Source organism: Nomascus leucogenys, chromosome 14 (genome assembly GCF_006542625.1).
Source record: "Nomascus leucogenys isolate Asia chromosome 14, Asia_NLE_v1, whole genome shotgun sequence".
NCBI classification, from domain to species: Eukaryota; Metazoa; Chordata; class Mammalia; order Primates; family Hylobatidae; genus Nomascus; species Nomascus leucogenys.
This window is the reverse complement of record NC_044394.1, coordinates 85,540,953-85,557,891: the sequence shown is the minus strand read 5'-3', so window position 1 is coordinate 85,557,891 and position 16,939 is coordinate 85,540,953. Positions and strand designations below refer to the sequence as shown.

The 16,939-nt window shown below is 58.5% G+C and overlaps 1 protein-coding gene across 4 annotated transcripts in view; it reads right to left on the bottom strand.

Moving 5' to 3' along the window:
• Positions 1-6,393, bottom strand: part of AATK (apoptosis associated tyrosine kinase) — a 48,185-nt gene extending 41,792 nt beyond the window's left edge. For 2 of the 4 annotated variants that reach the window (XM_030828275.1, XM_030828277.1), the window contains exon 1: positions 6,071-6,393. In XM_030828275.1, coding sequence (XP_030684135.1) covers positions 6,071-6,125 — 55 coding nt within the window. In that variant the 5' untranslated portion in view covers positions 6,126-6,393. Of the gene's footprint in view, positions 1-391; positions 542-5,815; positions 6,040-6,070 lie in introns of those variants that run through there. The other 2 variants (XM_030828276.1, XM_030828278.1) reach the window with 2 other exon arrangements.
• Positions 6,394-16,939: the final 10,546 nt, after the last annotated feature.

Below are 16,939 nucleotides of genomic sequence, written 5' to 3'. Positions count from 1 at the left end.
CCCCAGGCCAGCTGGCCAGGGCTGCCCGACGCCAGGGGCAGGGAGAGGTCTTCCTGGGGACCCTGGCGGGTGGATGGAGCCAGACTCCTGTCCCTCAGCAGCAGGGACCCCACACCCTCCTCGAGGGTGAGATGGGGATAGGCTGGCCACGCCCCACCGTGAGAGGTGTCCTTGAGCAGCCCTGGCTTGGGGCAGCACTCTGCCCCTCACTCCCCTTGGGGCAGGTGGCCCTGGCTGTCCAGAATCGCCCACTGCAGAGTCCCTGCCTGCTTTGGCACGGCCACCTCCGCTGGCAGGGTCCCTGTAGGAGCAGGAGTCTCCTGACCACGGCCCCCACCCCCAGGCTGGCAGTGGGAGCACAGCCTGCGTCCTCCCAGAAACCCCCACGTACCGGGCTCTGGGTGTTGCTCCTGCGTGGCTCTGACCGTGGCTGTAACCCCAGAGTGACCCCCGGGAGGACCCCAGCCCACCCCAGCCCCACCCAAGGCCCCGGCCCCCTGACCCCAGGCCCTGGTCCCTGCGGAGGGAGGCTGGGGACTCGGCGAGAACGCCGCCTCCCGTGACAGTCCTCAGAGGTGCCTGGGAACTGGCTCCGGCCCCGTCCGCTGCCCTCATTTCCTCTGCCGGCTTCCTCTGCGGGGGGGGCGGGGAGGCCAAGGCCGCCGGTCCCGCTGGTGCTTGTTCCTCTGTGAAAGGCAGGCCCAGGCCCAGCGGGGCCCAGACGCCAAAGCCCTCCTGTTACTGCGGTCTGCGGAGGGGATGGGGGTCTCCCCACCACGGACACAGGCTCCTGGATCTGTGCCACCAGGGACAGGACTGCAGGCCGGGCCCCACGGCAGGTGCTTTGCATCAGGCTCCCACCCAGGAGTGGTCGAGTGGGCCTCCCGTCAGCCTCGCCCTGGGGTGCACAGAGGGGTCAGGTGGTCCTCGAGAAAAGCCTACCCCGGAAGAACCCTGTGAGCCAGAGACAGGAGGCCAGTGACAGCAGGAATGGCGTGGTCCTAGGCTCACCGCCGACACCGCATCCGAGGAGACACCGAGGTGCTCCATGGACCCTCTGCCTCCCCCGTGGACCGAGGAGGAGGCAGAGGACGCCACGCAGCTGTGGCCCCAGCCTGCTTCCTCCTCACACCCAGCCAACCCCCTGGCAGGTTCTGAGGCTGGGGGCCAGCACGTGCCCTCATTTTCTTCCAAGGATAACTCTTCCCAGGGTGGAGTCAGAGGCTCCTGATGTCTGGAGGAGGCTGTGCTCACCCCTCAGACCCAAGGAGACCCCCAGATGCGTGTCCTGGGACCACGGGCTGCTGGCCCAGACAGCAAGGAATGGATGTGCTCACAGTTCTGGAGGGTGGAGGAGGAAAGCACCGCATGGGCAGGGCCGCTCCCTCCGAGGTGCTGGCGGGATCCCTCCTGCCTCTCCGGCATAGCGGCCCCAGGTGCTCCTGGGCTTGCATCGCTCCAGCCTCTGCACGTGGCCTCCTTCCCGCATGCACGCCACGCCTCCTCTTTTTATCAGGCCCCAGTCATTGAATTCAGGGCCCACCCTACTCCAGTCCGACCTCATCTTAACTTGATTACAGCTGCAAAGACCCTAGTTCCGAATAAGGCCCCATTCTGAGGTACTGGGCGGGCATGGGTTTGGGGTGACATATTCCACTCAGCACATGCCTCCAGGGGGCACAGGACGGAGCACAGTTCCCAGGTGGCTGGGGTGGCGGGTGAGTGCAGAGAGGACATGAACGGTCACCAGCCCTGGAGCTGCCGTGATGGCCCCCAGGTTCTCTCAGGAGCCTCCTGGAGCGTGGGTGCTGCCGGACCCCATTTCAGAGGTGAAACAGACACAGAGAAGTTATGACACTTGTCCATGGTCACACAGCAGGGCCCGGCCCAGGACACCAGCCCACGCCAGAACTCTCCCGTGAGGGAGGGTCAGGGTTGGGAGCCAGGGAGGCAGCTGGCATGGCGGGGAGTCGATGCATCCCAAACATGCAGGGCGGCACAAGGCAGACCTTCCAGCATGTTCCACACAACACAACAGCTGCCGGCCCACCCCAGCCAGCTCTGGGGCACTCAGGCCCACAGGTGGCCACCGCAGGGGCCGGCCCTCTGGGTCACCGCACCACCCCATGGAGAGAAGCGCACAGCCTGGCCTCCTGCAGAATGTGCCGGAATGAGAGAAATGGTCTCCTTGACCCATGCCTGGGAGTCTGGGGCCTCACACCCACACCCTCCCCAAGTGCCCGCACCCACACTGGTAGGTGGGAGCCAGACCCATGCCCAGGGCCCATGGCCTACGTGTGACCGCTCCCCAAGGCCACTGTCCACACAGCCTTCCCATGGGACCCTCTCCAAGAACGCACCTCGGCCTGCACACCTGCAGCCTAAGGGTCTCGGTGGGAGACCTGAGACCTGAGAGGAAGTAGGGGGACGGGCCCAACCCATGGGCACAGCTTCCTCTGGGGCATCCTCTGAGACCACGGGGGCGAGAGAAGGACAGGTAACTACTCCGAGGGCAGATGCCTGCTGCCTGAGCCCGAGCGGTCTGGGAGGCTGGAGGAGCAGCTGCCTTCAAACAGACCCCACACCTGGTGCCCGGGCAGTGTCAGCCGTGGGGCACTTTCCATGGGGAGGACTCCCGGGGACCACCCAGGCCCATGGCCTCCTGCTCAGCCCCTTGAGCCCCTGAGTCCAGCCCTGCCCCTGCCACTGAGGCCATGCCTGGCCCGGGGCTTGCTGCCTCCTCTGTCCTCTCCCCATCAATAAGATCATCCTGAGGCCCAGCCTGCCCAGCCCTGTGCCAGGTGTCCAGTTCACATGAATGCTGAGAGAGCGAGCACCGCGGCCAGGCACAGGCACTTCTCCCAGGAACCCCCCATGGCACCTGGTTCAGGTCAGACACAGGGAGAGGCCTTGGGCAGGAGACAGGGCGTGAGCTGAGGGACAGGGGAGAGGCGGGGGTTGGGGGGCTGGCGAATCCAGGCTGCCACGTGTTCTGAGAACTTCCACAAACTCCAAGCCCTGCCCACTGGTCAACAGTGACACCTCTGCGTCAGGGATCAGCCATGGTGGGCACTGCCCAGGCACCCACCCTTGGCTCAGTGCACCACTGCTGTCCCTTCGGACCTGGCCATCACAGCCATTCCCACCTTACAGATGATGAAATGGCATGGAGAGCCAGTCACAGAAGGGCCCGTCAGCAAACCAGAGGTGGCCCCAGGGCAAACCCCTGCTCCTAACTGTGCAGAGCATTCGACCCCCACCCTCAGGCTGAGCTCGCCTCTCCAGAAGCCGGAGCAAGGCGGCGTCCCCATGCCCACTCCCAGCCTAGGACAGCTCCAGGCCCCAGGGCTCAGGACGAGCAGAAATCATGGCGCCCTGAGGCCGCACCAGGGAAGGTGAAGGCTGGGGAGGGTGAGCAACAAGGTCAGCCCCCTCTCTTGGGGCACTCAAGTAGAAGGGGTGACCTCTGCTCGCTCAAGGCCATGCCACCCCCTTCCTGCCAGCCTGGACCTGGCCATCCTGCCCACGTGTCACCCCCATCACCCTGCCTTTCCTGGCCGCCATGCCCACCCTAGTCTTCCCAGAGCGAGGTTTCACCTGTGCAGAACGGATCTCAGAGAGGTTGGGTGAGTAGCCCGAGGCCACACAGCACAGAGGCTGGAAGGCTGCAGCTGCCAAGAAATCCCCCAGGGTCACTCACCCACGCTCCCGAGTGCCAGGGAGATGGGGGAAGAGCTGGGTTCCAGAGGAGGTGGCTCTTCCTGGAGTTCAAGCAGGCTCCTGGGCCGGGTGCCCCCCTGCCCTGCCCGCATCTGCCTGGTGCGGAAGGTCAGGGGCCCAGGCGTCCCACAGTCCGTGCCCACAGCCTCCACTCTAGCTCATGCCCCGCACTCTTGGGCGTCTCTGCCCCCTGTACCACCACAACTGCCGTCACCTTTATGGAGAATGGCACCAGCTCCTGCGATGAACATGGAGCCGGCCCGGCAGCGGGGCAGGGCCTGGCGACTGAGGTGAGACCCCCATGCCAGGTGCTGGCACTGCCCCAGATGCTGAGTGACACACAAACCAACTGCCAGAGCCACAAGTGTGGGCCCCTCCCCTCTGGGTGCCCCACAGACACAAGCAGCCTCAGAAGGAACCAGCTCACTCCAATTCGGGGATGGCAAGGAGCCAGCCGTGTGCTGCAGGAAGCTTGGGCCCTGGGGGTCTCTGTGCCGGCACCACCACCTCCAGCACAGAGAACCAAGTGCTCACCAAGCACTGAGCCCACCCGGACCTGCCACAGGTGCTGTCAGCCCATGTTACAGATGGGAAAACTGAGGTTCACAGAGGCAAGGCCAGGCGGAGGGACTGCAGCACAGGACACCCAGGCTTGGAAGGCTGGGCTAAGTTTAGCGGGAGGGCAGGAGACCCCCCTCTCCTCCCTAACCCCCTCATGGGGGCTGCTGCAGAGCCTAGACCCAGCCCCTTAATCCGAAGGAGGGTCTCCTTCCTCACCAGCACCAGCACCTCGGGCAGCCCCTCCTGGTAGGTGGGCCCCAGAGCCCAGCAGGTGCCTGCAGCTCTGGCCCAGCATCTGGCAGAGGAGAGACGCCCCTTGCCTCCAACAACTTCTTTTCCTCTAAGTCATTAAACGGACACATTAGAATTACTCAGATCACAGCTGTTTACCCAGGGAAGGGCAGAGCCGGTGCTGCTCGAAGGCGGGGGAAAGGGTCTCTCATGGCCAAGGGCAAGGCCGGGCCCCAAGGCAGGGTGTGGGCCGAGGGTCCCCTCTGTTCTGGGGGCAGAAAGGACCAAGCACCCTGGGCCACGCCTGGCATGGAGATGCGATGAGGACCTGCCCCAAGCCTCCTCCACCCCCTGCCCTCGGGCCAGGGAGACGTCACAGCTATTGCAGTGGCTGCTCTGCTTTGAGCCTTCACCTGCCCACCCCACAGGGACTTCTGAGCCCCAGGGGTCACTACAGGAAGTCATTTCTGAGCAAGTGACACCCACAGCCCTAAGCCCAGCAGACAGACCTCCCACCAGCTCCCTTCCTCCAGGGAGCAAATGCCTTCAGACCGAGATCTGCCGGGGGCACCCCTGTGCCTCCCTGCCAGGCTGCGTGCACTGGGCCCCGCTCCAGGGAAGGGGACACAGGAGATCGCGTCACATGCAAACACGCTTTGTTTGGGCTGTCTCAGCCTGGTGCCAGAGCCCCAGTGACGTGTGGGTGGGACTTGGCCCTGGGGCCATGGATGGCACAGGGCAGGGGGATTATCTCCCACTCAGGCCAAGCAGGGGCCGGATCTGGAGAAGCAGAGGTTAGAAAGCCCACTGCTTCCTGGTGACAGATGGGGCTTCCAGCTGTCCCCAGCCCCCTCTGCCTATCCCAGCTGTCCACCGCAGCCAGGAGGCCAGGCAGCCATGGGTAATCTTGCCCTGCCTGGTATACTGGCCATACGGGGTAAGAGGCCTGGCCTCAGGTCCCCTGCAGCCAGCTTGACAGCGTCACCTCGGGCCCCCACTGTCAGGGGGTCTGGGCACCCACCAAGGCCCCTGTCTTCTGAGCCTCTGCCCACTGGGCTCTGTAACGTGGACTGGCCCCTGCTCCCCCCTCATCCCCCGCCGGCTGCTGGGGGCTGGGCAGGGCTCTGAGAACCGCTCCCAGCCTGGCCAGAAGCCTCCCACGCCAGGGCCCCGGACCCAGGAGAGGCCATGGAAAGCCTGAACCCCAGCTGGCTGACACCCCCCACACCCCCAAGGGCCCTTAGTCTGAGACCAACTCTCCTGGACACCTGGGGCCCACGCGGGCCCTCCGTGCCCCAGTTACCTGTGCCCGGGAGGCAGCCACGGAGTCACGACCACGCGGGGGACGCCAGCCCACAGGAGGAGGCCGGTTTGTGCTGGGGCCAGGGCCTGCCCCTCCGAGATCTGGGGCCGCCAGGGGGTCCGGCTGCTTCTGCGGCTGGGCTCGGGGCGGGGAAAGGGTTAATTTCCATGCAAACCGGGAGCCGTGGGGCCCAGCGGCATCACGTCCGCAGCGGAGGGAGGCAGCGGCGCGCAGGCCGGGCCGCCAGGGACTCACCGGGGTCGAAGTGCGAGCTGAAGGCGAAGCTGGGGTTGAAGAAGGACGACGACATGGCCGGGCCAGCGGCCGGCGGGCATCCCGGGCTGGCGCTGCGCTCAGGACGCCCGCGGCCCCGGCCCGAGCCGCCGCATCACCCAGCGGCCGCCGCAGGTGCGGAGCGCGCCGGCCCCCGCGCCCCGCGCCCCCCGCCGCAGCCGCAGCGCCCGCACCGGTGGGGGCGGCGGCGACAGACGAGGCGCTCCGCCCGGCCCTGGCGCCGCGGGGCTCCGCTGGTGCAGTCCGAAAATGCGGGCGGGAGCGCGCGCGGAGCAGCGCGGAGGAGGGGGGGCTCCTCCGCGGCCGGGGGGCATGGGGGGGCACGGAGAGGGGGACACGGAGGGGGAGACAGAGGGGAGCACGGAGTGGGGGACACGGAGGGGGAACACGGAGGGGGGACACAGAAGGGGGCATGAAGGGGGGACACGGAGAGGGGACACAGAAGGGGGCTTGGAGGGGGGACACGGAGGGGAGGCATGGAGGAGGGGGGACGGGGGGCGTGCACGGAGCGGGGATGGCACGGAGTGGGGGGATGGTCCGGAGCGGGGAGCACGGCGGCCTGGGACTGAGGGGGGCACGGAGGCTGGCGGGGGGGGAAACGGAAGTCGTGAATGGTAAGTAGTGAGTGGGTACGGAGGGAATGCCGGGGTGGGGGAGGGGGCACTCCTAGGTGGGAAGATTCAGAGAGACAGGTGGGGGAACCCGGGAGCACACCCAGGGCGGGGCTTGGTGCTCAGGGGCCCTCGCCTCACTTGCAGGTTTTGAAGCGGCTGGCAGCTGTCCCCCCACCCCATGCCCTTTGGGTGGCACCTGTGCTGGTGGAGTGGGGGGGCGGGGGCTGGCTTTGCACACAGGCCTGCTCCTGTGCCATGCTGCGACAGCCATGAAGGAAGAACCTGGCTGAGTCTCCACCTGCCGTGGACTGTTCCAGGTGCTTAGGGCAGCAGGTTGGCCTGGGCGCTGAGGGGCCATCCCTTCCCCTATGTTTCTCCCGGGATCCCCCATCCCCGCCCCAAAGCGCCATCTTGCAGGGTTGGGGCGGGGCAGGGTCCCACCAGCCTGCCCCTGTGGGAGTCGGGAGAGTTAAAGTGCAGTGGAAGCTGGTCCCGGTAGCTCATGCCTGTAATCCCAGCACTTTGGGAGGCCAGGGCAGACGGATGGCTTGCGCTCAGGGGTTCCAGACCAGCCTGGGCAACATAGCAAGACCCTTTCTCTACAAAAATTAGAAAAACGAGCCAGGCATGGTGGCGCTCACCTGTAGTCCCAGCTACTTGGGAGGCTGAGGTGAGAGGATCACTTGAGCCCGGGAGTTAGAGGCTGCAGTGAGCCAAGATGGCACCACTGCACTCCAGCCCGGGTGACGACGAGATCTTGTCTCAAAAAAAAGTGTCCTGGAGACTTGCAGTTGAGTTTGATGCACCCTCATCCACTCATTCATTCACTCACTCATTCATTCACTCACTCATTCTGGGAACAGATGGTTAAGCCCCTTGGCAAGGCCCAGCTGGGGTTGGGGGCTGTGGAGCGGGTGAGAGGCGCCCACTCCAACAGGGCTCTTAAGACTTTTTAGGGAGAGAAAGGAGCCTGTTCCCGGCAGAGGGACCTGCAGAGACCAGGACAGGATGCTTGGGCCACGGGGCAGATGGGCTCCAGGACCCATCCTTCTTTTCCTAAGGGGGTCCCTCATGTAGGAAGTTTCCTGCTAACAGGCAAAGCAAGGGGCCTCCACCCTGTGCCCTCAGACCTTAGGGGTCCCTGGCTGTAGGAGACCAGACACCAACTGCACCTGGGGCAGAAGGAGACAGGACACCCAGAGCCTTCTTCCTGGCCCTGATCATCGGGCCAGCCAAGGTTCTAAGGGACACTGCCCCCAGGCTGCCGCTGCAAGTAAAGAAGCCGCGTAGGTAGAGTGGCTGAAGGGGGCCTTGCCCGCAGGAGGCACTCAGAGGCCTTGGGCCACCTCGTTCAGTCTGTGCCTTCAGGGAGCCCAGAGGGCTGGGAGGATCAGTGCCCACCCAGTGGCAGGGATGGTTGGTGCCAGCAGGCTGTGATCCTGGAGTGCTCCAGTGTGAGGGACAGAGGGTATGGCATGCCCTCATGAGTCTCCACTCTGGGTCCCCTGTCAAGGCCTCCCCTCCCCAGCTCAGGAGGGAATGCCCTCCTCTGCCCAGCCTGGAAGGTGCCCTGGACGCCTGGACCTAGGCAGGGGGAGGTGGCCAGTGGCCCTGGGTGGTTGCTGGCTGGCATGTTGGGGAGAGTTTCTGTCCAGAACTTCTGTGCCCTCAGTGGCCCTGCCTTGATGACCAGGGCCAGAGACAGCTTGCTGTGACCAAGGGCTGGCTCCTCTCAGGTTTGCCTATGAACACACACATGTACACTTGTGGCTGGGCCACAGCTCAGGGGCTTCAAGCTGTGGATCTTCTTGGGGCTCCAGGAAGGACAGGGGAGGAGCTGCCCCTGGGCTCCAAGCCAGCACTCCCACCCTATGTAACCAGAGCGACACCCCTTCTCCAGGGTGCACAGGGCCCTCTGAGATTTCGCTGGAACCAGGAGTTCAGATGCTTCCACTGACCGTGACCCTAGTGGGGCCCCTCAGGTGCTGGCTTTTGCCCACGCTGGGACAGGATCAGTGAGCACCTCTGGGTAAGAGGTCCCTGAAGACATAGCTGTCCCCTATCCCCTGGCCTGGGGGAAGGCATGATCTCCGCCCCCGGGACTCTCTAGAGCCCAGAAGGAGCTGACCGAGGAGCCCAGACTGGCTGGGAGAGTGTCCGTGCGGAGGCATTGCCTGTCCAAGAGGAAAAAGGTCAAGAGCCCGGCAGGAAGCCCAGGTGTGGTGGAAAAGAGAGGGCAGGGGCAGGAGGGAGCCTGGGAGTCTGGGGATTGGAGACCAGAGTGAGGCATGCACCTCAGGAGCAAAGTTTAGGGGGCACCCCAAAACTCAGCAGTTATGCCCATCCACAGATAAACCATCAACAGGATGTGATCTGTCCATACAATGCAACGGTATTGGTCCATACACAGGACCGAAGCTCTGACCACACTGTAACACGGATGCCACACACTACAACATGGATGACACGTGAAAATATCATGCTCAGTGAAAGACACAAAAGGCCACAGAGGGCCGGGCGCGGTGGCTCACGCTTGTAATCCCAGCACTTTGGGAGGCCGAGGCGGGTAGATCACGAGGTCAGGAGATCGAGACCACAGTGAAACCCCGTCTCTACTAAAAATACAAAAAAATTAGCCGGGCGTGGTGGTGGGCGCCTGTAGTCCCAGCTACTCGGAGAGGCTGAGGCAGGAGAATGGCGTGAACCCGGGAGGCGGAGCTTGCAGTGAGCCGAGATTTCACCACTGCACTCCAGCCTGGGCAACAGAGCAAGACTCTGTCTCAAAAAAAAAAAAAAAAAAAAGCCACAGAGTGTGTGATTCCACTTGTATGAAATGTCTGGAACAGACAAATCCATGGGACAGAGCACAGGTGGAGGGCCAGAGCCGGGGGAGGGGCAAGTGGGGGCGATGCAGAAGGGGCACAGGGCGTCTTCCTGGGGGGAGGAAACTTCCCTGAATTAGCTAGAGGTGATGGCTGCCCACTGTGATGAAGATGCCAAAACACTAAGCTGTACCCTTTAAAGTGGTGAACTTCATGGCATGTGATTTATATCTCAATAAAGTTGTTAAAAACAGTAATCGGCTGGGCACGGTGGCTCATACCTGTAATCCCAGCACTTTGGGAGGCCAAGGTGGGCGGATCACGAGGTCAGGAGTTCGAGACCAGCCTGGCCAACATGGTGAAGCCCCGTCTCTACTAAAAATACAAAAATTAACCAGGCGTGGTGGCAGGCGCCTATAATCCCAGCTACTAGGGAGGCTGAGGCAGGAGAGTTGCTTGAAACCAGAAGGCAGAACTTGCAGTGAGCTGAGATAGCGCCACTGCACTCCAGCCTGGGCGAAAAAGCGAAACTCTGTCTCAAAAAAAAAAAGAAATCCATGAAAAGCACAATATCCCAGTTTTGAATAAAGGTGAGGGCAGTGCAAGCCGTCTTGGAGCTGGTGGCTCAGACAGGACAGTCCTGTTGTCCTGGCACAGGGGACTCGGGAGCCCCCTGAGCCCGCGGACGGCCGTCTGTGTCCCCTTCCCAGGCCTTCCCGGCCTGGGGGAACAGTGAAGATCACTTCCTAGGCATTCGGAGTGAGCCTTCCCTGCTTTCCACAGGGTCCTCACTGCCTGGGGGTGGCTCTGTAGGGTCCCCTTCTACAGACTGAGACCCGGAGGCTCCGGAAGGGGTCAGCGTGAGGGGTGGGCCTGGGGCAGGGGGAGGACAGGTAGGAAGGAGGGCAAGAAACAGAGGGCAAGGCAGGGCTCTGGGGAGGGGCTGCAGGAGTGTCTCGGGCCTGTCAGAAGAAAGGACCACACACCGGGGGGCTTCAAACCACAGAAAGGCATCGTCTCAGGTCTGGAGGCCAGAAATCTGAGATGGAGGTGTGGGCAGGGTCGCTGCCTCCAGAGGCTCCAGGAGAGGGTCCTTCCTGCCTCTTCCGGCTGCTGGTGGCCCTAGACATTCCTGGGCCTGTGGCTGCATGGCCCCAACCTCTGCCTGCCTGTCATCACATAGTCGTGTGTGTGTGTGTGTACGTGTGTATGTGTCTGTGTATGCGTGTGTGTGTCTGTGCATATGTGTAGATGTGTGTGTGTTGGTATGTATATGTGTGTGCATGTGTAGTTGCGTGTGTTGTGTGTGCATGTGTGCATATATGTAGGTGTGTGTTGGTGTGTGTGTGCATGTCTGCATATGTGTAGGCACGTGTGTCTGTTGGTATGTGTGTGCATGTGTGTGCATATGTGTAGGTGTGTGTGTCCGTTGGTGTGTGCATGTGTATGTGCATATGTGTAGGTGTGTTGGTGTGTGTGTGCATGTGTGTTGGTATATATGTGTGTGCCTGTGCGTGCATATGTGTAGGTGTGTCTGTGTATTGGTATGTGTGCATGTGTGTGTGTGTCTGCATATGTGTAGGCATGTGTGTCTGTTGGTGTGTGGATGTGTGTGTGTATGTGGGGTGTGTGCATGTCTGTGCATATGTGTAGGTGTGTTGGTATTTGTGGGTGTCTGTGTACACAGGTGTGTGTGCATGTGTCTGTGCATATGCATAGGTGTGTCTGTGTTGTGTGTGTGCATGTGTCTGTGTGTGTTGGTATGTAAGGGTGTGTGCATGTGTGTGCTTATGTGTAGGTGTGTGTGTGTCTGTGTGTGCACGTGTGTGTGTCCATCCTCTCCTCTCGTTATCAGGCCCCAGTCATTGCATTGGGACCCCTGCTCCAGTCTGGCCTCCTCTTGATTACAGCTGCAAGGACCCTATTTCCAACTTAGGTCCCAATTCACAGGTATCAGGGTCAGGACTTGAACATATTTTGGGGGGACACAATTCAACCCCCAGTGGGATTGCAGGGCATGGGAGGGAGGAGGGAGGCAAAGTGGGGAACATGCAGCTGTCAGGACAAGGTCAGCACCTTCCCAAATTCTTCCTGCAGACGTCTGAATCCCAATTAGCCAGTTATAATAGCGTTTCTGCAAGCGCAGCTGCCGGGACTCAGCACCCAAATCTGCCTGCTGGCCACCACAGTAGGCATTGCAGAGCCCCAAGGATGCCCCTGCCTGGCTGGGCCTCACCCTGCAGTGGGCACCCCCCCATTCTGCCACATGCCCCTCCACCATCTTGGCCCTCTTAGAGGCATCTCTAGGGTGCTTGGGCCCCTCCAGCCCCAGCCCCAGCCCTGTACCCGCAGGCACCCAGGAGGGAACACAGCCGGGTGCTCTTCCAGGCTGAGGCAGCAGGGCCCTCAGGCAGGAGGGGCAGCTGGGGCCTCTTGGCCTCCAGCCCTGGCCTCCCCCTTGCCCCGCAGTTGTTTCAGGCAGGAAGGTGGGCAGTGCCAACCCTGCGGGGGTCAGTGAGACCTGAGCCTCCCCAAGGGGGCAGTGCCTGTCTAGTGTGGGGACAAGGAGGACAATACTGTCCTCCAGAGCTATGAAGTGGTCCTTGTGGCACTTCCAGGCCAGCATAGCCCATAGTCGGGGCCAGTGACCTGGGGGCAGGGCTAGAGGCCAGGAGGGGCGGCTCTGAACAGAAATGAAGCCAAAAGGGCCACCCAGGGGACAGGCCATCTGTCAGCTCAGAGCAGGTGCTGGTTCTGGGAGCTTTGGAGAACACTGCATCTGCCAGCCTGCCCTCCCGCCCAGAGATCCCAGGCCAGGCTCCCCAGGCCCTGTGGCCCAGGTGGGCCAGGGGCAGGTGCACAGCCTGAGCTGCTCACACTGCAGATGCTTCCAGACGCTGGTTTCTTTGGGTCTCGTTTTATTAAAAGCATGATTTCCTACTCCACATATTTCCTTTTTTTTTTTTTTTTTTTTTTTTTTTTTGAGATGGAGTCTCTGTCACCCAGGCTGGAGTGCAGTGGCACCATCTCGGCTCACTGCAAGCTCCGCCTCCTGGGTTCATGCCATTCTCCTGCCTCAGCCTCCCAAGTAGCTGGGACTACAGGCACCCACCACCACACCTGGCTAATTTTTTGTATTTTTAGTAAAGACGGGGTTTCACCGTGTTAGCCAGGATGGTCTTGATCTCCTGATCTCGTGATCCGCCCGCGCGCCTTGGCCTCTCAAAGTGCTGGGATTACAGGCGTGAGCCACCGCGCCCAGTCACATATTTCCTTTTTTATTGAAAAAATTCACATAACATAAAATGAATCGTCTTGAAGTGAACAATTCAATAGCATTTGTATTCACAACGTTGTGTCCCCATCTGGGTCCAGAACATTTTCACCATCCCAAGAGGAAACCCCAGGCCCCTCAGACAACACCTGCCCGTTCCCTTCTCCTGAGCCCCCACCGCTCTGCGTTCAGTCCCCATGGACTGGCCCATTCTGGACATTTCATAAAAATGGAATCACACAGTACGTGGGGGCGTCTGCCACGCTTCCCTCACTCAGTGGGACGTTCCTCCCGAGGTTCCTCCTCGCTCTGGCCTGCCGGTGCCACATGCCTTTCTACAGCTGAGTTACGTTCCATTGTGTGGATGGACTGCAGTGTGTTTATCCAGCCACACCCTGAGGTCAGGGCTGCTTGCTGGAGACAGACTGCAATGTTATTAGTGTTAGATGTGGGGCGGGAGCACCCGGGACAACCCCGCACAGTGGGAAAGCTTTAGGGTGAACTCCACAGAGAAGAATATGGCAGGACCATGGACTCTTCCACCTTCTGACCCGCTCATTCCACTACCGTGAACGTGGCCAAGGAAAGGGAGGGGCTTCTTGGACAAAAACACTCACTGCAACATTATATCTAATGACAAAAAAACCCCGAAGCTTCTCCTGGTCCAGCAGCAGACAGCCAGTCAAGAAAGTTGCTGGGGCCAGGCGTGGTGGTTCACGCCTGTAATCCCGGTAGTTTGGAAGGCCGAGGCAGGAGGATCGCTTGGGGTCAGGAGTTCGAGACCGGCCTGGCCAACATGGTGAAAATACAAAAATTAGCCAGGCGTGGTGGTGGGCACCTGTAATCCCAGCTACTCGGGAGGCTGAGGCAGGAGAATGGCTTGAACCCAGCCGGGAGGCGGAGGTTGCAGTGAGCTGAGACTGGGACATTGCACTCCAGCCTGGGCAACAGAGCGAGACTCTGTCTCAAAACAAAACAAAACCAAAAGTCGCTGGACTGTCCTCAGCTCCCAGGCACAACACGGAGCCATCTCCCATCGTAACTGCAGAGTTGTGGAGACGTGATAAAATATGACACCGAGAAAGCGGATACCGCGGTCACATCGGCTCTGTGTAAGAACCAGAGGGGCGGAAACCCACACAAAGGGAAACCAGTGGTTTCAGGTGGAGAAGAGGTGGCGTGAGGCCTTCTTCACTGTCGTTATTGGGGTACCAGGAAACAAATGCACAGTGAAGCATCTCCTTCCAGACAGGCCATGGCCAGGGGAGCTCCTAGGTGATGTGTACCTGTTGTGGTCTCACCCTGGTGACAGCCCTACAAAGGCCCCACCCAATGAGAGGTGCCGGCGAGGGGGGAGGGGCTCGCAGAAGCCACCTGCCTCATAGAGATCCCCTCTCCTTCCAGGGCCCTTATTTTAGGAGCTTCATGAGCCAGGCCCTGGCATGGTTCCCTGGCCCCTGCAGTGACCCAGAGACAGACAGCTGCTCAGACCTGGCCCCTCACTGGAGGAAGCCAGGTTGTCTGGTGTCTTCTGCTGGCTTCTCAAACACCCTGGCCAGCCTGCATGTCCTGGGAGACGCTGCCAGGCCCAGTGGGCCACCTCCAAGGACCCTCACATTCCCCGCTACAGCCCCCATGAGGCAGCAGGTGGGGTGGGAGCTCATGCTACACACAAAGAACTGACCATGTGGCTTGCCCAAGCTCACAGCTGGAAAGCCAGGCCTATATCATATCTTGCTCTATAGGAAAGCACTGAGAATTGGACACATTCCAAGAAACACAAAACCTACCAAGACTAAATCCCAAAGAAATAGAACATCTGAATAGATTTGCAACGAGTAAGAAGATTGAATCAGTGATCAAAAGTCTCCCATCAAAGAAAGGCCCAGGACCTGACAGTTTCACTGGTGAATGCCACCAAACATTTAAAGAACAAACACCAATTCCTCTCAAACTTTTCCAAAAAACTGAATTCAGCCACTCCTAACTCACTCTATGAGGCTAGCATTACCCTGACACCAAAGCCAAAGAGACTACAAGGAAAGAAAAGTACAGGCCAATATCCCTCATGAACACAGATTCAAAAATCCTCAACCAAATGCTGGCAAACTGAATTCAGCAGCATATGGAAAGGATTATACACCATAATCAAGTGGGATTTATTCCTGGAATGCAAGGATGGGCCAACTACAAAATTTGATCAGTGTGATACACCACATTCACAGAAGAGAGAACAGAAAATACGTGATCATCTCAACTGATGCAGAAAAAGCATTTGACAAAATTCAACACCCTTTCATGATAAAAATGCTCAACAAGCTATGAATAAAAGGAAACTAACTCAACGTGATAAAAACCATCCATGAAAAGCTCACAGCAAACATCATACTCAGTGGTGAAAAGCTGAAAACTTTTCCTCTAAGATCAAGAACAAGAAAAGCATGTCCACTCTTGCCACTCCTATTCAACATAGTACTGGAGGTTCCAGTGGACCAATTAAGCAAGAAAAAGAAATAAAAGGCATTCACATTGGAAAGGAAAAAGTAAGGCCGGGTGCGGTGGCTCATGCCTGTAATCCCAGCACTTTGGGAGGCCAAGGCAGGTGGATCACCTGAGGTCAGGAGTTTAAGACCAGCGTGGCCAGCATGGTGAAACCCCATCTCTACTAAAAATACAAAAATTAGCCAGGTGTGGTGATACGCGCCTGTAGTCCCAGCTACTCAGGAGGCTGAGACAGGAGTATCTCTTGAACCCGGGAGGCAGAGGTTGCAGTGAGCCAAGATCACACCACTGCACTCTAGCCTGCGCAACAGAGCAAGACTCCACCTCAAAAAAAAAAAGAAAGAAAAATGTGAAATTACCTCTGTTTGCCGGGCGTGGTGGCTCACATCTGTAATCCCAGCACTTTGGGAGGCCGAGGCGGGTGGATCACAAGGTCAAGAGATCGAGACTATCCTGGCTAACATGGTGAAACCCTGTCTCTACTAAAAATACAAAAAATTAGCCGGGCATGGTGTCAGGCGCCTGTAGTCACAGCTACTCAGGAGGCTGAGGCAGGAGAATGGTGTGAACCCAGTAGGCGGAGGTTGCAGTGAGCCAAGGTCATGCCACTGCACTCCAGCCTGGGTGACACAGCGAGACTCTGTCTCGAAAAAGAAAAAAAAATTACCTCTGTTCACAGATGATATGATGTTATATGTAAAGAATCTTAAATATTCCACAAAAAAACTGTTAGAGCTAATTCATGATATCAGCAAAGCAGCAACAATCAAAGTCAGCACCCAAGTATCAGTTCCATTTCTATAAACTACCAATGGATAATCTGAAAAGGATTATCCAATTTGTCCAGAAAAGACAAAAACAATTCCATGTATAGTACCATTGAAAAGAATAAAATACTTAGGAATTAACTTAGCCAAGGAGGTGAAAGACTTGCACAATGAAAACTACAAAACATTGCTGAAAAGAAATTAAAGAAGACATAAATAAATAGAAACACAAAAATAAATAGAATCCTGTGTTCATGGATTGGAAGACTTAATAGTGTTAAGATGTCAGTATTTCCCAAAGTGATCTACAGAGTCAACACAATCCCTATCTAAATCCCAGTGCCTTTTGCAGAAATAGGAAGCCCATCCTAAAATTCATATAGAATCTCAAGAGACCCAAGATACCCAAAACAATGTTGAAAAAGAAGAACAAAGCTGGAAGACTCATACTTCCTGATTTCAAAACTCACTACAAAGCTACAGAAATCAAAATGTAATGGTACCCACAGACAGACAGACATATAAACCAGTGGAATAGAACAGAGAGCCCAGAAATAAACCTTCACATAATATGGCCAAACGATTGTTGACAAGGGTGCCAAGACCATTCAATGGGTAAAAAACCATCTTTCAACAAATGGTGCTGGGAAAACTAGATGTCCACATGCAAAATAATGAAATTGGACCCTTACCTCACACCATACATGAAAATAACAAAATGGATCAAAGACCTACATGTAAAACATAAAACTCTTAAAACAAAACAGAGCAAAGGCCTCATGGCGTGGGATTTGACAGAGATTTCTTGGATATGACAGCAAAGGCACAGGCAACAGAAGAAAAAAAATAGA